This window comes from Phoenix dactylifera, chromosome 2 (assembly GCF_051530095.1).
Source record: "Phoenix dactylifera cultivar Ajwa chromosome 2, Ajwa_hap1_PhDact_Kaust_v1.1, whole genome shotgun sequence".
In the NCBI taxonomy this organism is placed as follows: domain Eukaryota; kingdom Viridiplantae; phylum Streptophyta; class Magnoliopsida; order Arecales; family Arecaceae; genus Phoenix; species Phoenix dactylifera.
Window position 1 is genome coordinate 12576279 of NC_143191.1, and position 27202 is coordinate 12603480.

The 27202-nt window shown below is 41.2% G+C and overlaps 3 protein-coding genes across 6 annotated transcripts; 1 reads left to right on the forward strand and 2 right to left on the reverse strand.

The window, feature by feature from the left end:
• Window positions 1–3955: 3955 nt before the first annotated feature.
• On the reverse strand, window positions 3956–6608 carry LOC103700425 (uncharacterized). Of its 3 annotated transcripts, none has more exons than XM_088715375.2 (9): window positions 6105–6608; window positions 5914–6001; window positions 5798–5836; window positions 5602–5717; window positions 5340–5463; window positions 5061–5256; window positions 4752–4910; window positions 4525–4665; window positions 3956–4425 (listed from the first exon to the last, which is right to left on the reverse strand). In XM_088715375.2, the coding sequence occupies exons 1-4, from the start codon at window positions 6480–6482 to the stop codon at window positions 5710–5712; spliced, it is 513 nt and encodes a 170-aa protein (XP_088571501.1). In that variant the 5' UTR covers window positions 6483–6608; the 3' UTR covers window positions 3956–4425; window positions 4525–4665; window positions 4752–4910; window positions 5061–5256; window positions 5340–5463; window positions 5602–5709. The 3 variants fall into 3 exon arrangements, with proteins under 3 accessions (XP_088571501.1, XP_088571502.1, XP_088571500.1); XM_088715376.2 differs by having other exon boundaries at window positions 5061–5178; window positions 5340–5472; XM_088715374.2 differs by having other exon boundaries at window positions 5340–5472.
• Window positions 6609–7199: 591 nt separating this feature from the next.
• LOC103722084 (exocyst complex component EXO70C1-like) lies at window positions 7200–9546 on the forward strand. Its single transcript, XM_017846984.3, has one exon. The coding sequence runs from the start codon at window positions 7387–7389 to the stop codon at window positions 9544–9546; it is 2160 nt and encodes a 719-aa protein (XP_017702473.2). The 5' UTR covers window positions 7200–7386.
• Window positions 9547–20421: 10875 nt separating this feature from the next.
• On the reverse strand, window positions 20422–23641 carry LOC103722095 (aquaporin NIP6-1-like). 2 transcript variants are annotated; one of them, XM_008812539.5, is made up of 5 exons: window positions 23337–23641; window positions 22012–22236; window positions 21725–21919; window positions 21563–21624; window positions 20422–21155 (listed from the first exon to the last, which is right to left on the reverse strand). In XM_008812539.5, exons 1-5 carry the CDS (start codon window positions 23523–23525, stop codon window positions 20966–20968), a joined length of 861 nt encoding a protein of 286 aa, XP_008810761.1. In that variant the 5' UTR covers window positions 23526–23641; the 3' UTR covers window positions 20422–20965. The 2 variants fall into 2 exon arrangements, with proteins under 2 accessions (XP_008810761.1, XP_088571496.1); XM_088715370.2 differs by lacking the exon at window positions 20422–21155 and adding an exon at window positions 21162–21368 and having other exon boundaries at window positions 23337–23639.
• Window positions 23642–27202: the final 3561 nt, after the last annotated feature.

Here is a 27202-nt window from a genome sequence, read left to right on the forward strand (position 1 = left end):
GCGGTAGACCGGCCCAAAATCTGTGCCCTAGCCAAATCTTTTTAAAATTTGGCTACTATTGGTCTTTATTGAGTTATCTAAATCATGTATAAATATCACAAGTTGAGTTCACCTTGCTCGGACCAACCCAGGCAGTTGGGCACTCCCACTTGACCAATCTGATTTAGGGGCATGAGGTCGTATCCCTAATAATATTTTAATTTGTAACTTTACTTGGCTGCTAAAATAAGGATAAAATTAATGATATTTTAATGATATTAAAATATGTGAACCTAAATTACCTTTTTGAAGTAGGATTTTGAAGCAAGAAGAGGTAAGTAACCTAATACTTCAAAGTAAATTTTTTGATCTTTAGTAAAGTGATACTTAGTTTATTATGTTTAATTATAATATTTGTTTTATAATTGATTAAATAGGTCGGGCATGTTACTGTTATAATGTTATAATTGTTTAAAAAAAAAATGTTGTGTGTTATGTTATAAAATTTGAAAAATATGACTGAATAAATTATGAAATTTGTTTCATATGTATGTATTCTCAGTAGGATTATGATCTGGCCCCGCTAATGAAAGTTATTCGTTGGCCTGTCGACTTATAATATGAGAAATTGGTTTTGACACTGAGCCACCGGTGATTAGAATAGCTGTATTTAACACTTTGTGCATCTTATATCTAACCTATGCTACTAGGTAACGTGCCATAGCCTAATATTGGGTCTCTAGTATTAGTTTATAATAATAATAATAATAAATTTCAAAAGATATATATATTATTAAAAAATTAATTTATCCCTAGTCAGTATCATGCATGCTCTTTAATTATTTATTTATTTAGCATGCTTAGACCCCACTTTATAGTGTTACATTGCTTACTAGGCTAATATAGCTCATTATTCTTTCCTTCTCTATTTTTCAGATCCTGGATCATGATTGCTCGAGACATAGAGAAGTGCACTAGATCTTTTGAAGATATTCGTAATTATTGGAGTTCTAGTTTAGATTAATTCAGTTAGAACATTTTATTTTATTTGAATTAGTTAAATATTCTAACTTATGTCACTTTGCAACAATTGATTATGAGAATGATTTGTTTTAGATTATGATTAAATAAATTTTCAAGATTCGAAGGATTATTATTGCTTTAAGATTATGATATGATTTGTAGCCTTGCGTGTTTGTATGGTTCGCCATGCAGGTATATAGTGTCTGTTACGCTCTAGGTTCGGATGTGCGATAGATTTAGTATTAGCATAGCTTAGGTTTAAGATCACTAAGGATCGTGATGAATCATGATGGAAATAGCATATCAGAGCTTAACTTTTAGGATCCTTAGGGTTTGCCTGAAAGTTTGAGTTGAGTAGAAGTTAAGCAATGAGACGGATGTCTATGTTTGCTTTAATTATTGATAAATTTTTGTCATCTCTGAATCATATTTGTGATGTTTATTTTATTTTTATTGAAATCAAAATGCTACATGAATGTGCTTGTAGTCGAAGGGTGAATAAGCTGGTTGAGAGTTCTCTCAGTGGAGCAATTTATATTTCATGTTGTGATTAATTGGATTTGACCAAAATTAAGTGCAAGAGGATTGATCATAGAATATTATCATGAAATATAATTATTTGATTATTAGTTATATTTCTACTGACCCATTAGATTCAACCTGAGCTAGTGGGCCAAATAAATTCAGCTCAAACTTGGGCATGCGACGCTCAAGCGAGTGACAACATGCAACTTTAGTAGGCTTCACCCAGCCCTCTTCCATCATATTAGATCACTCAATTGCACCTAGATTCACCCCTTCAGTAGCACCTAGGTTCGCGGCTTCAGTCGGTTGACTCGGTTCAATCCAAGTTGAGTCCACAGTTACATCGAGTGAGCTGTTCACAAGCAGTGGTTATGTGCTCTTTCTTGTTCCGGTTTAAAATAGGTAATTCCTTCACTTAAGTTGCACCAGTGGATTGAATATCCTTTTCTTTAGTTCCAACAAAGTGCATGTGTTATTGGTTAATAAAAATACGAGTTTGGATAGACTACTCGATTGTCTTCCTCATTTCCACCTGAAAACTAGGGTTAGGGTTCCAATTTCCCATTGCGATAAGCCATGACCCACACTTTTCTTTTTCGGCGAACGAGACTGATGATCACTGCTAGCACTAGAAAAGCCACCTTCCCCATGTCCCATAGATATTAGTGGGTCACTAATTTCCTCCTCCACGACCATGAAACTATGCGGCTGAATTTGTGTATTTCTGGGGGTAGAGAAACAAATATCTTCATGGCAATTCCCCTCCATATGGCCAAGATGGCCACAACTAAAGCAAACTACTGGTAAATTTTCAGAAACAAAAAGCTACCAAAAGATTGAATTTGTTCCTTGAATGGATCGACCTAGCTTCAAGGGTTTCGAAATATCAACCTTAATACAAACACGAGCACACCTCGGCCGTCTAATATGGTCTATAAAATCATCCACAAAACATCGGCTCTCTGGTAATTAAAACAATTTTCAAAATCTTTTACTTATCCCAATATTCAATAGGAAGCAGAGGCAGCCAGCAGCCTCCCCCATAATAGAGTAGAGTTAATTGAATTCTTTCTGAGGATAACACCCGGTGGCCATGGCTCAATTGCAAAAGGACTTTGATCGGAGATAATCCATGGCCCATTCATCAGAATAGAATCCCTTTCCTCCTCAGATTTAAATCGAAAACAAATAGTATATATCCTTCTTCCATAGAAAGGGCTCAACTTTAGTAGATAGTTTGCACCTCCTTAAAGTTGTCCGCAATCAAATCCATACAAATCCTGCACCCTAAGCTCTTATAATTAGCTCAAGCGTAAATGGCAGGGACTATCACAAGGAAAAAATATATAAACTATCTAGTTTTCTTTCCGAAATACTGAGCACGTCTGAACTTGGAGACATGCAAGTCCGAACAGCATCTAGAGGAAGGCTAGAAATGTGACTAAGGGGTACTTCGACTTATAAATAAAGTACAAGCAAAGGCACCAAAAGAAAAATCCAAAAACTTGGTTGACTGCACGTGAGTTAACCAAGTTTGGAGGACATTTTGATTTCTGACGGCTTTTTAGCATCGTCTAAGTCTGATATCTTCTCTGGTGGTGGAGTCTAAGGATTGCCCCAAGCTAATTCTACAAAAGAAAGGATATCTTCCGGCGGTTTTTTTAGTCTCTAACGACGCTTTTAAGCGTCGGCGAGTTTCCAGCCCACGCACCCCAAAGCGTGGGTCAGACGTCGGGCAGGTGGGCGTGGGTCCGGTTTTTGCCGACGCTAAGAGAAAGCGTCGGCAGAAACAGGACTTTCCCGATGCTAATAGAAGCATCGGCAAAAACGACATTTGCCGACGCTTTAAAGTGTCAGGAAAGCCCAAAGCATTGCTAGTTTTGGGTTTTCGTCGACGCTTTAAAGCGTCGGCAAATGTATTTAGGCGTGCCACAACTTTTTTTACTAACGCTTTAAAGCGTCGAGATTGCTATTTTTTTAAAAAAAATAAAAATACGAATGTAAATTAAAGCCATATCAACCTGTGCTCGGATTATGAGGATGTATGCATTCCTAGCGGCACCATTTAACACTGAATCTGCATCGTCATGCCTTAGGAGCTTAAGAGCCTCCTCCTCTTGCAATGCAAAGACCTTAAGAGCATAACACAAGAAAAAATATATAGACTTAAATTATCTCTACCCAACCACAGTTAATACTCTTCTTATGAAGATATTAAACAAAATGACACAGGAAATCTTTTAGACAGCGTTCAACTGACGTTCCTCACTGTAAGTTCTACTAAAATCTTGATTGCAGTTAGATCTTCAAATGGAACCTGATTGCATCTCAACAGGGCAACGATATGCGGTGTGGCAAAAACATATAACATAGTAATATTAAGTAAAAACTAACATTTTGAAATAATGAATCAATTTGGACAAGGAAATAGATAAGGAAGCTTGGGCATATATACTTTCAAGGCAAAGATAATACATGAAACAAGATAAGGTATAATTTCTGCCACCATGTAAACTGAAAGGTTATTGTAATGTAAGACTTGTGGTGCAGAATCGGCACCAGCAGAGACAGCAGCCTGTGATTCCTTTAACACAGTGAGCCAATCCTTTTGCTTACGTGCTTCATTACACTTGGCCAAATGGGTCTGGAGAGCATGAACTTGTGAGAAGTCATTAGAGCTGGTTTCCTTTCGTGATAGCTTGTAATGGTGAATTGCCTTCTCAGCTTCTCCCAGTCTGTGAAATATGTGCAGAAATATCAAGTTTTGTTTAAATAAGGCTATGGTAGAAGTAAATTATAAGGAAAGATGCCACCCTTCCTTTGAGTTTAGTACTCCACATGGAAGAAGATCACCAGCAATCTTTAGCTTTAGGCTCTCCTTCATAGGCCGAAGTAATCCTACAAAGATAGATGCAAGATGTAAAGATCATCAAGCATCGAAGGTTCGTCGAACTGAGAGAGAGATCTCGATCAATAATCAAGCACTAGCAGTACCACCTGGCGGCAGAATGTTTGAGGATAGACTACAAATTCTTAATCACATGAAACGATGCATTTCTATGCACTGATTTATGCTACACAAGAAAATAGCAATAGCTTTTCTCAGTTTTAGCCTCTCCTTCAGAGGCCAAAGTAATCCTGCAAAGAATGATGCCAGATGCAGGGAATCATTAAGCAGCAAAAATTTGCTGAACTGAGAAATCAAACAGTAGCAGCAGTACCACCTGGGGGCAAATGTTAATTTCACAAATGACAAGACCACCATCCAAAGGCTGCCACTTCACACAGCAAATTCTGTTTGGTCGATGGGCAAACTCACCCAGCCTCCATACCCCAAACAAATTCAGCTCCTCGTATATTTGGAAAATGCTTTCCATTTAATCCTGCATGTCCATGAGAAGGGAATTCAGACCAGCCTTTTGCAGCCATCAATCTATATTTTTAGTCATTAATCTACGATAAAGTTACAAATGTGAATAGAACCATTACTACCTTTACAATCTTAGCTCTATACCGTTGTACTTCACCCTTACCTTGCAACCAATCAAGTTGTTTTTTAGAATTGGGATCTGCCCCAGCAGTCAACCTTCTGCTTAGCAACCAGAAGTTCTCGATTCGATTATCAGATGGTGCATCCCCAAAAAATTGATCCTGGATAATTAGTGTGAGTGGATGAAGGAGGAGGAGGAGGTTGACTGAGAACGACAAGCACAAACCATATTCTAGCAGCTGCTCAAGTTTAATCCTTTTTTATTAATCTCAATTTAGCAAAAAGAGGAGATCAAAACTTGATAGATGATAACTATGCATACCTTGTTACTAGATCCGTTGGCAGATTATTTATCATAAACAATACTCAAATATTTGTTTCCTCCAAGACGCTGCAAAATATTTTTCTGACATGGCATATACAGATCTTCTGCGTCCATGACAACCCTGCAGTCTCTGGGACTCATAAGAGGTACATCCGTATTTCAACCATAATCCATGAATTTGAGCTGCAAAAGCAATCCTAAAAGCAACCACTGACATGAATAAATCTCTGCAACTAGGATTTCCATAACTAAGAGATACCTGCTTCAGAAGCACATGCAAGAAAATCAAACAAAACCCCAAATCCTTCACAGAGACTTGACAGTCCAGACCCGTCTCTTCTATTATACTTCTTCAACCTACTTAAAATTAAAAACCTGACAGAGCATAATTACATTCCAATTACAACAGATAACATACTTCAAACACAAAGAAAGGCAGGAAGCTTCGGAAGAACCTAAAGAGAAGAAACTTGTCCCAATGTACACTAGAAGGCCTGTTCATGAAATCTCATTAGTATTTTCAAGTGTTTTGTTCAGAAACCAAGATAGCCAATTGGTTTAGAAAATTGACCTTGTAAACGAGTTCCAAATAAGGTCTGTAACAGAGTGTTTAAGCCGGCCACAAACAGTAATGTCTGGATCACCTGAGCTTTCTCATCCTAAAGCAATAAAAGTGGTTTCACGTACAATTTTTTGTGAAAACAAAAGCTAAACGAACCATCAACCTCATGGATCATGCATATTTGTGTAATTAAGTCATACATTTCCTCCACCCATCTGAGGAACAAGAGCAGTAGGAATGATAACAGTGGTGCCAAGCATAACCAGGTAGTGCTGGAAACCGAGAAGGATAACAGTGGTGCCGGGGGACTCGATCATGGGGAACATGAGTCCCTGGGGGCCGAGATCAAGGGCCTTCTTGGCCCAGGCGGTGGAGAGCTCCAGAAGGCGGAGGATGGCTGGGGTGCGGGCAGCGGCGAGGGTCGGGGATCTCGGCGAGGGTCGGGGAGGAGCGCAGGAGGAAGAGGCCGTAGAGGGTCTCGCCGGCGATGAGGTAGGACTTGAGGATCCGCGGTTCGAGGGAGAGGGGGGCGAAGTCGGGATCCAAGGAGGCGGCGAAGAGGCGGGCGAAGATATCATCGCCGGAGCCGTTCTGCTTCTTGAATCTGGAGGGGGTTAGGGAGGGGGGGCGATGATGATGAGAGAGAGAGAGAGAGAGAAGACGAGGAATGGGGATGATGATCCCCTCTTAAAAAACTCTGGAATGGGTTGAGGGTGGAGGGCGGTGGCCGGGAAAACGGAAAGAGAGAGAGGGCTCGTTTCCGATGACGCTTTTTAGCGTCGTCTTATCCGGCGACTACACCGACGCTTATTAGCGTCGTCCTTTGCCGACCAAATACTACCGACGCTTGTGGAAAGCGTCGTCAAAAAAGCGTCGGTAAAACCGACTTTTTCTCTAAGTCTTTGCCCGACATGTGCAGTAGTTTTCGATGACGCTTATAAGTATTGTTTTAGGTTTCGATCTCTCACAATGCTTACAAGTTACAAGCATCCTCTTAGATCGCAACCAAGACGAAAAGGATAGCTTTTCTATAGTTGGTTGACCCTACAGTGGGAGAAATGAAATCGTGCATGCAACCTCGGAGACGTTGAAGTGGTAGTCGGAGCCGATCTTTTAAAATAAGAATTGGCGTGGAAATCTCCTGTTAAACGGGCAACTAAGTTTTTAACATGATGAAGGCATGGCAGACAAAAAGGTGGTCAACATTTGATTGGGACGAATAAAACAATGACAACTGTCTATGCCGCGAGCAACGATCTCTCCTCGACGTGGGCCGCAACGACCATTTCAATCATCCTTCCTCTATTTTCGCCACCCCTCTCCTTCTCCCCTCCAGAACAATAAACACCTTCCGTTCTCCACCTTTTTCTCCTTTTTCTTTTCAGTTTCCTTCTCTCTCTTTCTCGTCTTCCTTTGTCTAACTCTCCCTTCTAAGTTAGCCCGTTTTGAGAAGAAAACAGCACAGGGAAAAAAGCAGAGAAAATGGAGACGAAACAATCCCCTCTACCTCAGAAATCCAACAGCTTCTCCTCCTCTAGCCGCGAAGAGAAGCTCCGAGAATCTGACAGGAACCTCTCCTTAGGTGCCATCAAGTTTGAAGATAGATACGAGAAGAAGGAGGGAGATGATAGCAAGGAGGACTGTATAGAGGAAGAGAGGGAGGAGGAGGACAAGGAGCAGGAGGAGGAGGAAACAAGCAAGGAGAATGTCGAAGAATCCGAGCGCAGCTTCATTTCCTTCTCCGATGAGATTGATCGCTTCGTCGGCGTCCTTGCCAGCCTCCAAGATGTTCAGGCTCAAGGTTATGAGCTGCCCGAGCTCCCCGAATCGACCATCGAGAAGTTCGTCGACGCGTTGGAGAAGGAGATCGCCACGTACGAGTCGGGCGAGCGAAAATGGTCTCCCGACCATGACGAGATCTCCCTCCTCGACGCTTTCAAGCGAGTTAACAAGCTGACATCGGCGTTAACACCATTATCGTCGGAGCCCCGGTACAACCATGCCATGAACCGCACCGGCGGCGTCCTCCACCGTGCCATGGCCTTCCTCGAAGACGAATTCTTTTCGCTCCTCGACGAGAATTCTCGTGGAAAGCAGCAGGATCTCGGCAGCACCAGCACGAAGACTAAGCGGCCGCCATCTTTCAGCCGACCACAACAACAACAACAACATGAACAAGACAGGTGCATTTTGCCTTCAGCGGAATCCAGCACCAATGAAGAATATCCCCAAACATATCCACCGAATGTCGTGGAGAGATTACGAGGCATTGCCGCGGTGATGATCCCCGCGGGCTACGTGACCGAGTGCTGCGAGGTGTTTAGCGTTGCTCGGCGCAACGCCTTCTTTGCAGGCTTATCCAGCCTCGGATGCGAGAAGATCAGCATCGACGATGTGCAAAGAATGGCTTGGGATTCGCTGGAGGGAGAGATCGCAACGTGGATCAAGGCCTTTCGGCATTCGATCACCGTCTCATTCCCCAGCGAGCGCGAGCTTTTCGATATCGTCTTCTCAGGCCACGGAGACATAGCCAACAGCCTCTTCAACAACCTCGCCCTTGGTGCCATCTTTCAGCTCCTCAATTTCGCGGAGGCCGTCTCCATGACGAAGCGCTCCACGGAGAAGCTCTTCAAGATGCTCGACATATACGAGACCTTGAGAGACCTGACGCCGGCCATCCATGCCATCTTCTCCGTCGAAGGGAACGAGGAGGAGTCGACCGCTTCACCAGTGAGGGATCTCAAGTCGGAGATCTCCGCCATCCAGTCCCGTCTCGGGGAGGCGGCGATAGCGATCTTCTGCGACCTTGAGAGCTCGATCAAGACCGACACAGGGAAGACGCCCGTGCCCGGCGGCGCCGTCCACCCCCTCACCCGCTATGTCATGAATTACCTCAAATATGCGTGTGAATACACGAACACATTGGAGCAGGTCTTCAAAGACTACCAGAGAACTGAGAGGCCGTCATCCTACGACGACGACGGCGATGATGCGCCACCGGGTAGCACCAGCAACCGTGAAAACCAGAGCAGCAGCAGTACTGCAACTGACCCGAAACCATTTGCAGACCAATTGACGGAGTTGATGGAGTTGCTGCATTCGAATTTGGAGGCCAAATCCAAGCTCTACAAGGATCAGGCACTGTGCAACATATTCTTGATGAACAGTGGGAGGTACATCATGAAGAAGATCAAGGGGGCAGCAGGGATCAATGAGCTGCTCGGAGAAGCATGGCGCCGGAAGAGATCATCGGAGTTGAGGCAGTACCACAAGAACTACCAGCGCGAGACGTGGTCGAAGGTGCTCGCTTGTTTCAGGGATGAAGGCCTGAATGTGAGGGGGAATGTGTCCAAGCCGGTGCTCAAGGAGCGGTTCAAGAGCTTCAATGCCATGATCGACGAGATCCGCAAGACGCAGAGCTCGTGGGTGGTGAGCGATGAGCAGATGCAGTCGGAGCTGAGGGTGTCGATCTCGGCGGTGGTAGTGCCGGCATACCGGTCGTTTCTGGGGAGATTCTCGCAGTACCTCCACCCGGGGCGGCAGACGGAGAAGTACATCAAGTTCGGGGCGGATGACCTCGAGAATTATATCGATGAGCTCTTCGACGGCAACCCTTCCTCCATGGCAAGGAGGAGGACATGATGGGGAACGGGAATGGCTTCTTATCACCTTCGTCATTTTTTCTCTCTTTTAGCTGCTCGTGATTGTGCTTAGAGTTGGAATGAAGAGAGGGTGTTGTATTAATGTATTCTGTCAAGAAACCGAGATTGCATGGAACCTCTAAGGGTTTGCATTGGATGTATTTAATTATTAAAATAACTGTCAAAGTTTTGTCAGAGGCTACAACTCAAAGATTAAAAGAAATGATTTGGGCCGTATTTAAACTGCTGGTGTTCTTGATGCACAGTTTCAGAGGTTTTAATTTCAGATAATAAATTTTTTTACCAAAAAACATGCGTGTTGATGGTGATGTAAGCACAAGCTGAATTCTTGGAAAAATGACTGTAATAAATGGATTGGCATTACTTCTGTCTGATTCCAAAGTCTCTCACAGATCCATGTTTATTTATTTATTTTTTATACAACAACAACTCATACACAACCAATGTAGTTGTATCCAACAATTTTTTTTAAAAAAAATAATACAAAGAAGAAGAAGCAGTCATGTAATTTTTTTAGATGAAATCTCCAAAATAATGCGTCATAGGAAGCAACCCAATCGGCAACACTGTTCGCTTCCCTATAGACATGTGTGGCTCGATAAAAATCACACTCATCCGAAAGTCTACGGATGTCATGTAGCAGTGACATCCCGCCGGCCGCGCATCTCTGACCCCATGGCTGAGTCCCCCTCAAGGAGAATGCGGTCCGCACCTAAAACACGCCTCGCATAGGTGATGTCCTCCTATGCAGTTCTGAGCTCGGCACTAACAACTTATCGAAGATCCGCCAATCGCCGACCACCACCAATCTGGCGTCATGGTGTCTGATGACAAATCTCACACCTCTATTGCTCACTCTCGCTGACACTGCCATCGAAGTTCACCTTGAGAAAGCCAGAGGTGGGAGCTCCAAAGAGACAAACACGGTCCTGGACACTACAGGAGCAAAATGGAAACTCTAGATTTTCCTAGCCATCTTAAGGGACGACGACATGGTGGTGCCAAAAACCTCCACTGCATGAAGTAGAGCTCTGTCCGCCACTAGTACCCTCGGCTGCGCTCTGCTGTCCTCAAAGACTTGGGCATTCCTATCTAGCCAACAATGGTAGGCCATATGGTAGCCCTGATCCCCCTCTCCTCAAGACCGGTCCTCCATGAGTAACCCTCCAAGAAGTCTAGAAAATTCTTGGTCAACGTCCACCCCTGCTGTGGGTCGAGGGAGGCCACAGCACACCCCCAGATCTGAGCAGTCCGTGAACATCCAATGAGGATGTGAAAAATAGATTCCTCCACCTCCGGCCAAACCACACAAGCAGGGAAGATACTCACCCCTTGCCGAGCCAGTATGCCTCTATTTGGCAGGCTCCCTCATACCACCTTCCAGACAAACAGAGCTACTCGGAGGTGGATGCACAGTCTCCAGATCCAACCCCTTCAATCCGCAGAGCCGCATGTCTCCTAACCAACCCAAGTAAGTCTCGAGTTTTCACCTCTGACCTCCCAATCTCGCTCCAGACCCTCTTGTCCACAACATCCCCTGTAGGAATCGGAAGTGACAAGATCTGCTCGGCCAGCTGCTCCCCAAATGTCCGTCGGACGAGGTCCTCATTCCACTTTCACTCTCCTGAAGCAAACAGATCGCAGACTCTACGCCCATCCAACCAACCAAGGTCGATCAAGGTGCGCCAGCTACACAACAGCACCTCCAACAACCATCTGTCCTCCAAGACGTCGATAGCCCGTCTATCCCCAGTCTCACATCTGATCGTCGAAAGAGCTGATAGGGCGCGGGCACAGATCTCTCTCCAATTGGAGGAGCTGCGCCGACCAGTGCGAAAAACTGCCAGGTCCGCTGGATCCCCATACTTGGCCCTCAACAGAGAGCTCCAGAGATTCTCCGGCTCCAGAAGAAATCTGACTACCAATATGGTTGCGAGGATCTCCCGTCGCTTGATCAGGGAGTGGGCCCCCAAGCCACCACTGTTGTTCGGCTGGCAGATCGTATCCCACACCAGTAGGTGAACACCATTGTTACCCCCATGCCGCCCCTAGATGAAGCTTCTGAATAGTCATTCCATGCACTACAGCATTGCGAGAGGCACCATAGTGTTGGATAATAGATTAAGAAGGATCGAGCTAAGAACTGACCATACCAGTGTGACTCTACCCATCATAGGCAGAGCGCTCGCCTGCCATCCCTCCAGCCTACATCTGACGCCCAACTCCAAGGAAGAGCACTCCCCCTTGTGGAGGCGCCGACCTATGATTGAGACCCCGAGATATCTCAAGGTTCCCTCCTGCTCCTCAATCTCCAGAATTATCGTGATAGAAGCCTTCACACCTGGATGGATCTTCGGGCTGAAGCAAACAATCGTCAGCAATAGCAGATGCGAGATCTGAGTCGAGTCCGGACTCCGCATAGTACTTTCCCAGGATCCTCCAAAACACCAGAGCCGACCATCTCGTCACACGAGCTAATAGCAGACAATCATCAGCGAATAGCAGATGCGAAATCTGAGCCAAGTCAGATGCTGCCTATAGGCCTCCACCTACTGCATCACTGAGGCACGCTGGAGCGATCTAGACAAGGAGTCTGCATAGATAATGAACATAAGCGATGACAAGGGGCAGCCTTGTCTCAGCCCCATCGATGACTCGAAAAATTGCGATGGGGAGTCGTTCACCAATATGGCAAAATTGCGATGGGCTCCACCTGATTTGGAGCGGATGAAAGATGAAGCTCTCCAGAGAATGTGTCATGAAGTTCCACCTCATCCTATCACAGACTCTCTCTATATCAAGCTTGATGCCCATCATACTTCTCCATCCCGACACCTTCTAGAGGTTAAACATAAACTAATGGTGCCTTTTGAGTTTGAAGTGCATCTTTGTGCGAACCTAGTCTTATCAAAGTCACTTGGTGCAGCGTATTCTTTTTGATTCCTTTGGATTGGTATAGTAAAATGTGTCATTTAATGGAGAAACAAGAATAGAAGTTTTCCTAAAATTTTTCTCTACTTTTTGTAAATTTTTAAGGGGAGGTGACTTTCTCGTGATTTGACATATATAGAGATAGAGATTTAAATTTATTTTAAATTATTTTTTATTTTATACTACGTACGTGAAATTAGTTAAGAATTTTTTAAAATAACTTTAAAATTATTTTTTTATTGGGGGCATATAAACGACCAATACTTTTTTTAAAACTAATTAAGAAGGGTCCATCAAATTGATACCATATATTTTCTCAAAACTTTATGCATGAAGGGGAACATACGTTAAAGGTTCCTAATTTTTTTACACATACTCTAAACTATCAATATATTTTTAAAATTAATTAAGAAAAATTCTACTCAAACTTAAAGTTATTTCAAATATTTCAAAATTTTTCTTCTACATGGGTATACTTAGTTAATAGCTTTTCAAAATAATTTCATTTGTAAATTAAATTTTTTTATGCATGCATGCAATTTTTTATATATGAGCGTATAAAAAAAATTCTTTTCTATGCATGGATGCAGAATTTTTTTCTGGCTGAAATTTTTTTCATACAAATCACCGAAAAACTAAAACTATTTTTTCTTTTTTATGCTTGGATTTCTTTTATAGTATAATTTAATTAATTTTTTTCTGTCACTTGAAACCTAATTTTAGTATGATTGCGCATTTTTTTGTGCATACATGTAATAATGTTTGAGCGAGTTTTTCATACCATTAAAAATCTAAATTTAGTATGATTATATTTCTTTGCTTTTTGTGTGTGCATGCAATTTTTTGTCCATATGTTTAAATTTTTTTTATGAGTATGAGCATAGTTTTTTTTGGCATGAATTTTTTTGTGCGTACGAATCACAAAAAAATAAAACTAATTTTTCTTTTTTATGCATGCATGGATTTCTTTTAGTTGAATCTAATTTAATTAATTTTATTTTTATGCCACTATAAATCAAAAGGTTTTTTATATGTTAATGTAAGTTTTTGTACTTGCACATGAATTTTTTATGAGTGTATGTGTGAAATTATTTTATGAGTGGAAACTTTTTGCACATACGAATAACAGAGAAATATATTTTACTTTTTTTTGTGCATAATTTTAACATAAATGAATGTGCAAACAATTCTAACAAAAACGGACCAATTTTAATATAAATTTCTTTTTGTGTGTGTTATTTAACATAAATGAATGTGCATATGATTTTAACATAAATGGTTGATTTAACATAAACTTTACTTTATTTTTTACATGACTTTCAAAAATGTTTCAATTTTTTTTATTTTTTCTGATTTTTCTAAAACTTAGAAAGGGTCGGGTTTTCTCCCTTCCTTTTATTCAACTAGGATAAAAATAGTGACCGACCCTTCTTCTAACCTCTTAGTCCTTCTCGTAGTCTCTCAAATTTACAAACTTGCATCTCACAAACATCTACATTTCTTCTTAATGTTAGTTCTTCTCATAGTCTCTCAAACTTACGAAGTTGTATCTCACAAGTATCCACATTTCTTCTTAATGTGTTATCCAATATTAGAATTATCATATACCATCAATGGTATTTTTCTTTTAAAATAAATTTGAGTGATCAAGTGAACATATCGCAACCTCCATTATTGCTTAAATCTTTAATAAATGTGCCCCAGTTAGTTTAGACCCATCCATATTTAATGTCATGATCTGGACCGTACATCAAAACTTTCAGATTGGTATATCTCACTGATCGTAGGTCTTGCATCACACGTGTCTCCAGTCCTCTCTACAAGCATAGTTGTATCCTTCAGGCTAAAAAAGAATTCACCTTCCTTCGCGCCACTCACCGTTGGATCATCCTCTACTTGATTTAAGTCCGTACAAATGGATGAATGATAGACTTTGGATATCTTTGAGATCTGTACAATTTGTAATCCAATGGTGATGGTTGCAAAGGAAGGTGAATCCTTCTTTTGCGCGAAGGATACAGCCACATTTCACTAACGGCACCTTCCATAAGAATAAGAACCCAATCCTTCCATGAAAAATAAATTCATTCATCATCAGAGATCCACATTAGAAAAGGAGTGGAAGATGGCGATCGAGTGAAGAAATAAAAGAAGGTTAAAAATTCATTGCTTTGGCTGCCAACGCCGTCAATTTTAAAAATTTTTATTGACAGATCATTGAGGGTCACGTTGGATCAGAGTCTCAAAACCAACCCAAGCTTAAAACCTAGCCTGGGAATCTTGAATGCTTTGGGACTGAGATGGGCTCTAAATTGACTTTGACCCAATTTTATCAAATATCTAATCCAGGCCCGATCTGCAACCTATTCTAGCCCAGCTTGCGCTTTACAACCTGAGCGTAACTTTGGGTTGTATCCCGTTGGGCCCCTTGGAAGGCAGCCCGTCCCATTGACGGTTCTGTTGTTAAGCATGGTAATCTTCGAGTTTAAATTGCAACTTCAATTTTTGCCACCTAATATTCTTCAAAAAAAAAAAGAGCCAATGTTTACTGTCAAAATAAAAAAAGATCAAAAAAATAATAAAATGCACAAAATTTCAATTTGCCAAATCCTAGTGGCCCTCATGATCCTATAGGCACATGACCTGAACGTTGGATTTTTTTTTTATCGGTTTGGCGATGTATGTTGTTTTTTTTTTTTTCACTTCATCTTCTAGCCGATTTTCTTAAGTTTATAGAGTCCAAAAAAAATTATAACTCTTTGGACACCTTCTTTTTAAATATTTCTTTTTTTTCATGAAGTCTTCTTATTTTCTTTTTTTCCCCTAGTTTCTTTTATGAATTTCTTTTAATTTTTTCTAAATTTTGTAGAGAGCTCTAACTTTCTCTCTCCTTTTAGTTTAATAGGTATTGAGAAGTGGTGCAATGGTGCAACACTCTCAAGCAAACTTTCTAAGCGATTTTTCAGAGTTTAGCATTGTGCGTGAACCCCATCAGCCAAAACCAACTCAAACCTTCGAAATCTATTATTAGGTTGCATATATTGGTAGTCCAAACCTTTTATCTTGGCATGCCTAAAAGAAAGGCCTAGCCAGCCCTTTGCCCAAATGGAACTACTTGAAGTAATAACCAGACTTATAAAACAATTTTGGTGCTACATATTGATCCTATATCATCTGATTGGCTCGACCTTGCTACCGAAACCTATAATCAGATCCGATCCAACCTCATCCATGACCATATAACTAGATCCAATCAGCCCAGTTTATGTCTTGCACAGACTATTCCTGGCCTAATCTAATAATCCAATGCCAATTTATGACACTTTGAGAGGCCAACTTATGGTAGTCTTATGCCATGATACATGACATCAAGCCTTGATGTATATAGTCTTTGGAAGAAGGAAAATTATAAGAGATCCATGAAAGTCGACTATTGGCATGATTGCCTTAATTGTATAATCAATATGACAGACTTATTAGGATTACCAGCCATGCCACAGTTTTGAAAGGAAAATTTCTATCTTTCAAGGGCAGATTGACTCTGATTAATTCTACTCTAACAGTCAAGCCACTGCTTTGTATGTCACTTTTGAAGTATCAGGTTGAAAAGAATTGATGCTATCAGAAAGGCCTATCTTTAGAAAGGCTTTGAAACTAACTGCTCATGGAACATCCAGCAGGATCAACTGAGAAAAATTTGTTTGGGTAAGGAAGAAAGAGATCTGGTGCGCTCCAAGACCTATTATTGTTTGACTTTTTTTTGCTGTATCTGTACCTGTAATATATAATACATCCAGTTTAGCCACAAAAAAAAAAAAAAAGAGAGAGAGAAGAAGGGGGCTTTGGCCTTGGAATCAAAGATCTCAAAATCTTTTCACCATGCCCTTTTAGCTAAATGGGGATGGAGGAAAATTCATTTCTTGAACCTACTTCAAGAGAGTCAAACTCTCTCTCTCTCTCTATATATATATATATATTGGAAACCCAGCAAAAAATGTTCTAAAACCTGGAAGGGGATTATTGATGCCCTCCCTCCTTTTTGTAACAGATCTTCTTTTATTGTTGGAAATGGATACAATGTGCTGTTTTGGAAGGATTCTTGGCTCATTGAGGCACCTCTCAAAACTTCTTCCCCTATTTATATTCCTTTTCTCTGGCTAGTTTCTTTAACTCCAAATGACAAACCAAGAATTTAAAGTGCTGCATTAATCCTTCCTTGTATGCCCTGGAAGAACAGAGCAAACTTCAAGCTCTTCTTGCTGATTTCCACCCAAATTCTTCTTGATCTAATTTAGAAATTGGAAGGTTTAGGTAATTACTCTTGTGGCTGTTTATAGGGGTTTTTTAACACTAGATGGGTTAAATGGACACCATTTGATTAGTTCTCCATCAAAAGTAAATTGTTGCCTTTGGCTTGCTCTCATATGTAACTTAAATACTTGAAAGTTTCTGCAAAGAAAACTGAGCAAATATGTTGGTAGTTCTATCCTTTGAAGCTGCCACACAGAATCTGTAGATCATTTATTTACTTGAAAAAATCCTCATGGTGGGTGCTGTTGGAAGGAAAGAAATTTGAGGTATTTATTTGAAAAATCCTCCATTCTTGAATCTGTTGCCTTCAAATTAAGGATCTCAGTTTTTAAATGAACGGTTCCTACTCTACGATCACAAAGACCTGCCTGAAGTTGTTAAAATCTGGGCCAGAATCAAGCAAGTGCATCAATTCTTTACTTCTACCGCTGACTAACCTTCTGGAATTCCTCTTTTCAGATTGAGGAAAGCCTTTTGGACTCATAATGAAGTTAAAATTTTCTAACACCAAATCCCAAGGTGGAGAAATTTGTCTCAAAGCAGTATAGTGAAAGTTTCTCTACCTTCAATAGCTATTAAGAGTGGAATCAATAGCTAGACTGCATTATCTCATCATTCCCAAAATCAAGTATACATAGAGGGTACAAAATCACGTAATTACAGCGATAGGAGCATTCAATTCTATAGCTACAACCTCAGAGTTGTTTTTTTCTTAAGAAAGGGAACGTTATGTGGTCACATCCGTGGAATAGTCAGCAGATATTTTATTTCGATCCAGTGGTTAGAACCGAGAGATATTTTGCTCTTATCAAATACTTGATGAACGGCTAGATGATAGCCAAGATGCCTTTTTCAAGTTGAAGCATGGAGATCACGAACCAATTTAACAATTACACGCTGAAACTACTCTCGGCCAAGGGACTTGGTAAGTAAACCTGCTTTTAGATATCATGTAAAGAGTTGAATCAATAGCCAGTCGTGACCATGCCCACAACTTCGATTATTTTACGGGCTGGTGAGACTATTCCACTACAGATTAATGGACTTACTAATTTGATGACTGATTTAAGTTAAGATTGACGGTTCGGTGATCGAACGAAGATTCCTACTGACAAGTATATTTATAGACAGTACAAGATCACATAATTACAACCGTAGGAGCATGCTATTCTGTAGTTATGACCACAAAGTCATTCCATTCCTAAGAAAGGAGTTACAATTGTATTACAATCGATAGGTATTCTATTCCGATTCAGTAGTTACAATCAAGAGATATTCAATTCTCATCGAAGAACGGTGAAACAACGGCTAAGATGATCTCTTCTACCTCCTCCTCTTTTTTTTAATCCATGCCACTTTTCTCCTAGCTGTTGTGAAGTTTTGGCTTTTTCTCTTGGAGTACCTTTCCTTTTTGTTTAACTTATTTCTACCTTCTTATCCCTCTCTAGCTATCTCTTCTCTTCTACCCTTTTATCTCCTCAATAAATCCAAATCGGGCTGCTGAGCCTCCCTTATCCTTAAAAAAAAAGATTCCATCGCTGGTCAGCTACCCATAGCTGGCTTTTTTTGTTTGGTATCTAACATCTTTCGTACTGATATTCGATTGATGGAAATAGTTTGCGTCGCCATGCATGATGATCGCAATTGATTATGGGAAGTGCTGTATCACATCAATGACTCTATGTGCATCCCCTTTTTTTTTTTTTTTAATGCAATGAGTCATAAGTATATCCCCAAAAAAAATAATAATAATAAAAAATAGAGGAAAAAAAAAAGAAGACAGATCTGAAGCTCTCTCAAAATATAGGAAGCAATCCAATCAGCGCTATTTATTTTTTTTACCAATAGTACTAAAAAAAATGTTTAATACATGAGAAGGCCTATGTCGCACCTCCTAATCTACCTTCAGCCACCAAATCGTGACCACAATATATGGCGATGTAAATTGGTTTATCGCTTAGGGTTCAAGCTATCTTTACTCGTCCTCAAATGACTCCGGTTGGCATTTACTTTCGTAAAGCATAAGCAGAAGAGTCAAAATAGGCCGAGTAATGTTCCATTAAAGCAAATCCTGATTCCCATCAATTGTGTTTATGCCATAATGACCGGATGGTGTCTAATTTGATAAATACCAATGGTACTTGGGATGCTAATCTTTTGGAGCAGATTTTTTCGTCTGGAATGATTCAAATGATATCAGGATTTCCCCTGCCTAAATATCATCATCCGGATAGACTGGTTTGGTATAAGGCTGGAATATCTAAAGTGGAGAATAGAAGATGGAGTAATCAGGTACATTCAGCAGCATTCAGAGGTTGAGGAAGGAATTGATCTCAGATGGGTGTGGAAGTGAAAAGTTGCACCTCTAGTTCAAATCTTCTCGTAGAAAGTTAGTTGGGGTAGGTTGTTATGTAAATTTAGAGTTTTTTTCACTCGGGAGGTGTAAGAATCTGTATGGGCGTGTGTTTAGTCCTACATCGGTTATTCGCTGAGAAGATCTTGAGTACTTATACAGGTCTAACGAACCCAAAAAATACCTTCCAACTAGTCTTTTTGAGTGAGATCCTAAATTGTAACAAATAGTATTAGAGCAAACTCGGCCCATAGCAAATGTAAACTAGGAGGACACTGCAACACAGGTTTATAGAGGCTGTCCACGGGCCGACCATGACACTTGTAATTAGATTTGAATGGATTTGAATCCTTAGCGAATATCCATCAAGAAAATGAGATAATTTCTTCTAGGACATATCAATTTGCCCATCCTCTAATAGAGGAGTTTCACGTCTCTATATCGAATTCAACTGTTACTGCTAACCTGCAGTTCTGGGGTACCGACAGCGAAGCAAGCTCATCTTGTGATCATCAATTATTGGTTTCTTGCATATCTCTCCATGTGACATGGTAAAAGTTAATTTTGATGTTTCATGGAACTAAGAATCTACTCGATTGGGCTATTTTTTTTTTTTTGTTAACAGATTGGGCTTTGTTATTAGGGATAATGAAGGCAATGTTATACAAGTTTCTAGAAGAGCTCATACAATCAGTGCCCCTGGCTGAAATCCAAGCTGCTTAGAGCGGTCTCATGACAGCAATCTTGCACTACAGTTTCAGAATTCAGATCAATATGGTTAGTTATCAAGTGGATCACTGATATTTATCGGAACAATGCGGTGCTATCTCAACTCTGGGTTTAGTCATCCTCTCCTTGTTGATATCCAGCTGATGCATCAGTAGGACTTGAAGATTTCAATGACTTCATTTCAGTTTCCATGCTGCCACAACAAATAAAATCTTTGGTTACAAAGAAATTTAGTGTGTAAGTCACAGGAAAAACATAACTTTTTTGTAGAAAATTTAGAAAATCTCCGCAAAATATAATTTTTAGTTGGACCGCGTCTGCAAGTTGGTGGACCCGTTCAACCATGAAGTATCACATACAAATATGCACATGTATCGTGCTTTTTTTTTATTTATTTCTATCTATTTTTTTTTATTTCTATCTGTCATCATGCATGTTGCTTCGTAGTTGGACTGGTCCACAACATGGTACAAACAATAATCACTCCTCAACAAATGCACCAGGGCATCCATTAGTGCAAACAGATACAAATATTCTAGAACAGTCATATTCCATAATTTACATTGAATTTAACACAAGCCTTCATTTGAAGCCACTGAGAATAAGGAGAATAACAAATAATATTCTTCAAAGTCTCCTAAATTCATTTGAAGCCACTGAGAATAAGGAGAATAACAAATAATATTCTTCAAAGTCTCCTAAACAACACGGCGCCTACTCCATTTCAACCCAAGCCCGGGTCACAACTTCTTACAACAACATACGGATCAAAACAAAGAAGCTTCGACTCCAAAACCTAAGCTTAGACCACCATTGATATCTCACCACCAACAATCAACTTCCCAACCCTCCTCCTCAGCAAATTTCTTGCTTTATTTATAACCCTTTTTCTTTCATAGACTGCTGATGGTGTATTCATGAACCTTTCAGCCCCCCCACAACTATCATCTTACACCAACCAGCTTTACGATTACATTGTTACATACAAGAGGACATACGAAGTTATTAAGCTAGATCTTATCGGACAAAACTATCGTCGTCTACTTTTTGGACAAAGAACAATCGATGGCTGTCGTCACCTTCTGAAGCTTCGCATAGTCGGGGTAGCGTCGTCGTCTCTGAGCTTGACAGCAGAGTAGGCGCCGGCCCCGGTGAGGGTCCCCAGGATAGGTGCCGTGAAGTATACCCATATGGCCTTGTAGTCGTTCGCCGCCATGGCCGGGCCCAGCGTCCTCGCTGGGTTCATGGATGCTCCGCTGATCCTCCTGAGATATTTTTGAGCACTTAACTATTGGGTACAGCGGAAAGTGAGATGTTTCTGAGAGCAAAGATTGAAAGAGATGGCTATTGTTGGGTGAAAAGACTGAAAGAGAGAGATATTTATGAATCCACCTTTTCGTCTCTGCACTTTTTTCAACTCTATCACAATAAAGTTTCTTTGTTCAAAATATCTCTCTCGACTGTACCGGGATATTTTGCTGAGAAAGCTCGACATATAAGCATATAAGATGAGAAACACTACACAGTGCCAAAGTGTAACTGATTTCATCTTTATGCCCGAGCTAGCGTACACTGGCTTTTACTCTTGCATGATGAATTCGCTACTTCACCTAGAAATTTTGTATTGGTTTTAATTTCTTTTTAATCTAATCATAGAACATGTCATACGAACCCAGCAATGAGGCTGTTCATTGTTACAGTTGCTCCTACCGCGATCCCGGCCAGCTCCCCAACCTGAATGAAATGATCAAGATTGCACGAATTAATTAAGAACCCTGATGGATCCAATCTTTTGTTCCATGGATATAATGAATCAAGAAGGGAAAGTACTCACTGCTCTGACATCAGTGGCAACTGCCGTGGTGACAAACATGAGATTGAATCCAATAATAAACTCCATTAGAAACGCTGCACCCGCAGTACCACTCGGCACCGTCACGCCTTCTCCCAAACCGGGATGAAAGATTGCCTTCAATGTGAATGCTGCACAGAGCGATGCCGACATCTGTGCCGCAATGTATACAAGAACCTTCCACACATGCAACCAAATATAAGCTTATAGAACTATATCTAATTCCTTATGTCGACATAGAAGTTAATTTCTTGCTTCAAGGTGTTCACCTTCTCCCAAGAGAAGTGTTTGAAGGTGGCAAAGGCAATGGTGACAGATGGGTTGAGGTGAGCACCGGAGATGTGGCCAGTTGAGAGGATGATGATCATCGCGGCGATGCCGGAACAGGCTGCGAGGCCTAATAAGGTGACGGCACCGCCGGATTGGTGGTCGATGATTGCCGCAGCCGTGCTGGCGAACACCAGCATGAAAGTGCCAATGAACTCAGCCCCCACCTGCCGACAGACCCACCAAAAAATGCTGGTTAGTGGTCAATTATGCTTCTTTACAGCCTATGAATAAGAACCCGGCACCTTCTGCCTACTGCACCTTAGAAATTAGGAATCTATTGGTCGGGAAGGGAAACAAATTTCTTCACCTTTTCCTTGGAGCACTCGATTGATCTCCAAATTTTAAATATCTTCTCGGATAACGTTTAATAGCCGTATTATCTCGACCATCATGTATACATACATACATACATATATGTGTGTGTTTTAATAGCCCTATTTTCTTAAACCATCATGTACATATACATACATATAAGCATACATATGTGTGTCTACAATTTTTTTTCTTTGGTTGCTGTGTGTGTATGTGTGTGTCCATAATTTTTTGTTTTTATTTGTTGCTCTGTGTGTGTTTATAATTTTTTTTTTTTGGTTGCTATACCATGTCACCTATATATATCCAACAAAAAGTATTAAAGCAACTATGGATAAGATGTCAGGTACGTATGCACTAGTTTTTTTTAAAATTTTCTTCTTCCTCCTAAAAAAAATTTAGTTAGCCAGGTCAACATCCTCGGCACTAACTTTTGTTGCAAGTAATTAATTAATGAATCACAAAAACATAGCTTGGCGTTACGACAATGACAACTGATAATTACATAATTCTCCATTATTTGACTGTTCCTTATTTTTTTTTTGGATGGCACGAAATATTTTGTCCTCAAGAAGAAAAAGTGTTTTAATTTGGATCTCTAGTGAATCTTATCTACTTGGATGCCTAAAAAAAAAAGACACACAGAGAGAGAGAGAGAGAGAGAGAGAGAGAGAGAGAGAGAGAGAGAGAATCTTATCTACTAGGAAGGATTTAATTGCGATGCAGATGATTCACTTGATTCCTTCGCTGACGGAAAGAATGCAAAACAACTATTGGAAAATCTTGATAAGATGAAATTTTAGCAACATGCTATGAATGATTCAGTGGAAACGATAGCGAGATGAGTGAAACGGGAACGTTGTCTGATGTTCTCCTTTGTTTAGAAGTTCCGAGGAATTGGATGCACTTCCAATAGCAAATAGCAAATGGGAAACGAGACTGAGAAACTCACCTTTCTTGCAAGGGAAAGGGAAGCCGGCATGCTCGGGCCATCGTCATCGATGGTCCAAGGCTTAACTGTGAAGCAATTGCCATGGCAAAGGATTGAACGCCACCTATCGGCGGCCCGGCTGGTCTTGTACCCGCCGAAGAGTAGTGGAGCTTCGGAGGCGGCCAGAGCAGAGGCGCCGTCTTCGCCCATGTCCACAAACAAAGAATACAAGGGAGCAAAAGGAGGATGGAGGAGGCACTGCTTTTGAGGAAGTAGACTTTAACCTTCTCTTTTTCTTCCACTCTTTCCCTACTACACCTTTGTGGGTGTGACGCAGCCCCCCGGCCACCTTAAATAGACGAGCGCTGCTGGGCCAGGGAATTTGGGTTGTGATGCTCTCGGGTATTGGTTTTAGTTAACATGTTCCGTGCTTGGCACAACGTTCATGTTTGTATCGGGTCTCTAAATAACGGTCAATAAAACCGTTTTAAAGGGCTTTCTATTGTGCATAGGCATCACAGTCTTCTTTTTTTTTTTTAATATGGATTATTGTCATCGTATCCATACCAAAATAAGAGCACAACTCGAATGGTTCCGAGGTTGGTTGGAGACAGGCTGAGCCGACTAGTTGAGGCGTTGGGCATTGCACTCCTCCGCTGGGTGGCTTACAAGAAGTTCGAAAGATTTTTGGTGAAGGACCCTTTGACGTCTAAGTCAAATCAACAAAGCAACAGTATGGAAGGAAAAACTTTTATTAGAGTGAGGATTGTGTGGGAAGCTTAGCATATATCATGTATCTTGTGTATCTGAGGTCTTCCGAGTTGCTCATCTTATATAGGAAAGCTAGTTTGTCATTAGCTGGGCCAACGTGGCGTGCAATGATGGCCAGGCAGTGGCCGATTGTATGATTGTAGTGATTGTGCCAGTCCATGTGGGCGGCAAATTGTGCTAGTGGGGCATAGGATGTGATGCTATCGCGACTGCGGATTGCTGGTTGTCGATTGTTGGGACTATCGACCCTTGTCGATGCGTGCTAATTGCTCTCTACGACATACGACTCCTTGGTCGGAGTCGAAGTCATTCACCGAGTGGAAGTAGTTCGCCTTGGTTTACGTTCGAGGACAGGAAGGTCGGTCGGGCCCGAAGTTGAGGTGTCCAGTATTTTCTCCATCACTTGTCCCCTACTTTCAAGGCTAAACAGTACTCTGGTTTGGACAATGGAAGCTGAACAACTATCTCGATCGAGGGCGAGATTTTCGTGTCGTCCTTCAATTTGATTACTGACTCTTATTCCCCTTTTCAGCATGCCCATGTGGTTAGCGAGACAAAGTGGTTGGCCGAGAGGTCCACGAAGTGTGTGTCGATGGTCAAGGAGAAATGGAAAATGGCCTTTGAGCGGGATGAGCTGTGTAAGACGTTGGCTTGCAAGAAACTACTTACCAAAAAATATCCGGTCGAAGACCCTTCAATGCCTAAGTCAGGTCAACGATGCAACAATATGAAAGAGAGAGAGATTTTAGCAAAGTGAGGACTATGTGAGAAGGGTATCATATAGTGTGTCCAGGAGCGGCCCAATGTATTTGGGGGCCTAAGGCCGTTTTGTCTTTGAGGCCTTCCCTACAGTGGGCCGCCCTAAGACGAATTCACAGGGGGCCTTTTTTTTCCATTTTGTCTTTGAGGCATTTTCTGCGGTGGACCTTCTTTGGGCCGGGGCCTTAGGCGACCGCCTCAGTTGCCTAAGGGTTGGGCCGGCCCTGAGTGTGTCTTACGTACCTGAGGTCTCTTGGGTTGCTCCCCTTATATAGAAAAGTCAGTTTATCATTACCTGTATCGACGTGACGTGCAAGAATGGTTAGAAAGTAGCCGATGGTACGGCAGCGGCATGGGTGCCAGTCCACGTAGGCAGTATTGTGCGCTAGTGGGGCACAGGATGTGATACTGCCACGACTGCAGAGTGCCAGACCTATCAGTTGTTGGTGCTATTAGCCCATGTCGATGCGTGTCGATTGTTCTGCGCAGCTAGCGATTTCTCGGTCGGAGCCAAAGTGATTCACCGAGCTGAAGTTGTACGCCTTGGTTTACATCTAAGGACAGGAAGGTCTATCAGGCCTAAAGTCGGAGTGTCTAGTATTTCTTCCATTATATATTATATCTAATTATTATTCGTTATAAAACTTGTTATTTACCACTATTACTCTCTAGACGAGGGCGAATAGCCATATTTCCATATCAGACTAAAATGGAAATCGATAAATAGTGATAAGAACCAGCAATATTGTAGTTTTTCTATATTTTTGTAGATATGTCTATGCATATATACTTGATTGTAACTTTGTTTCTCAAAAAAAAAGAAAAAATTAATTTTTGTAGATATATCTTTTCCCATGGGGGTCGTCTCAGTGCTGCACAGCATGCATGCACTATTGAGAATCCCTACTCTACTCAACTACAAGAGGACGCCGAGTGGGATCATGACAAGTAGTAAACAACAAGAATCCAACTTGCCCTGAAGATAAGAAATCTTTAAACAACTGTGTACCCACCTTCCTTTCCCTCCTTCATTCGAATCGGCTTGAGCACCCGCTTGCCGACCAAACTTGCATTCGTACCGAAGTTCGTAGCTGTAATCCCCGCTTCCACCCACTTTCCCTCCCATATTCAAATTCTAACCCAATGCTAAAACATTTTAAAATCATAAAAGAACTCAGTCCATTATTGCCCAAACACGCTGAAACAAAAACTAGCCTCTTTCCACAATGGAATAAGTCTTGAACTGAGCCCTTCGATTTCAACAATTTTTTTATCTTAATATAATTTCTCCCTCCTTTCTCCAATTCATATCCATGTGATCTCATCATTGTGTCCTCCAAGCTTTGCTTTGTTATGCCATGCTCAAATTTGGATCATTTTGATCATGTCCCATGTCCATGCATGTGCTCCAATGTATGTACTTCTTGTGCACCCATGCTCATGTTTCTAGTTCCATGCATGTATATGTAGCTGGCTCCCTCTATACATGAAACTAATTCTTGTATTTCAGTTTTATTTAAATCTGAAGATTAGTTCTCCGTACATCTAAAATATTATTGTATCTTGGACTCGTAAGTGGCTTCGGAACTGATTGCCTCTTCCATCTCAATCTCTTCGAGACTTGATTTAGCTTACATTCCGTTTGATAATCTTCTAGACTCGGTATATACTTGAGCTAATCAACCTTATTATGCTTTGGTTTTTCTTATAAGACTCAATCTTGCCTCTAGCCAACCAAGCTCTTTTGCTTCAAATATTCATTTTCGAACCAATCAAGCTCTTCATTTGTAATCTTTGCAAAGCCTTGAAGGACATGAAAATTTTATCTGAAATCCTTTTCCGGCACCGTTGAATTTTAAATAGACAATCACGAGGATATCTTTTTTTTAAGACTTCTCTATATTTTTAGATATGATGATAATTTTCTCAGTATATTGTTGCTTATAAAATTAAAATCACCTTCTTAAATTTTAGTACCCATTGATGGAGAAAATGCAGGACACCTCGACCTCAAGTCAGACCGACCCCCCTGACCTCGGAAATGAACCGTGATGAATGACTTTAGCCCTACCCAAGGAGTCGCCAGCCGAGGAAAACCATCAAGACGCATCGACCAAGACTGACGGCCCAAACAACTGACAACCTTAGTAGCCCCAGTCATGGCAATCCCCAATCCCACATCAGACCTGTGCTGCACTCTGCCCATGCAGACTGACTCTCGCGCCTACCATCGGCCGCTGTCTGACATCATTGGATGTCATATCGGCCTAAGTAACGACAAGACTGGCTCCCTCATATAAAGAAGACAACTCGGAGGACTCGAGGAATGCGCATAATAAGCACTCAATATCACTTGT

Bases quoted from the DNA above. Each gene is read 5' to 3' on its own strand.
- LOC103722095 (XM_008812539.5), bottom strand. From the start codon at position 23,525: ATGGGCGAAGACGGCGCCTCTGCTCTGGCCGCCTCCGAAGCTCCACTA. The intron at 21,625-21,724 runs GTGAGTACTTTC...CATTTCATTCAG, and splicing joins TTGCCACTGATGTCAGAGCA to GTTGGGGAGCTGGCCGGGAT. The intron at 21,156-21,562 runs GTTCGTATGACA...AAAATATCTCAG, and splicing joins ATGAACAGCCTCATTGCTGG to GAGGATCAGCGGAGCATCCA.
- LOC103722084 (XM_017846984.3), top strand. From the start codon at position 7,387: ATGGAGACGAAACAATCCCCTCTACCTCAGAAATCCAACAGCTTCTCC.
- LOC103700425 (XM_088715375.2), bottom strand. From the start codon at position 6,482: ATGATATCTTCGCCCGCCTCTTCGCCGCCTCCTTGGATCCCGACTTCG. The intron at 6,002-6,104 runs GTATGACTTAAT...TTATTGCTTTAG, and splicing joins CTCAGATGGGTGGAGGAAAT to GATGAGAAAGCTCAGGTGAT. The intron at 5,837-5,913 runs GTCAATTTTCTA...TTTCATGAACAG, and splicing joins ATTTGGAACTCGTTTACAAG to GCCTTCTAGTGTACATTGGG.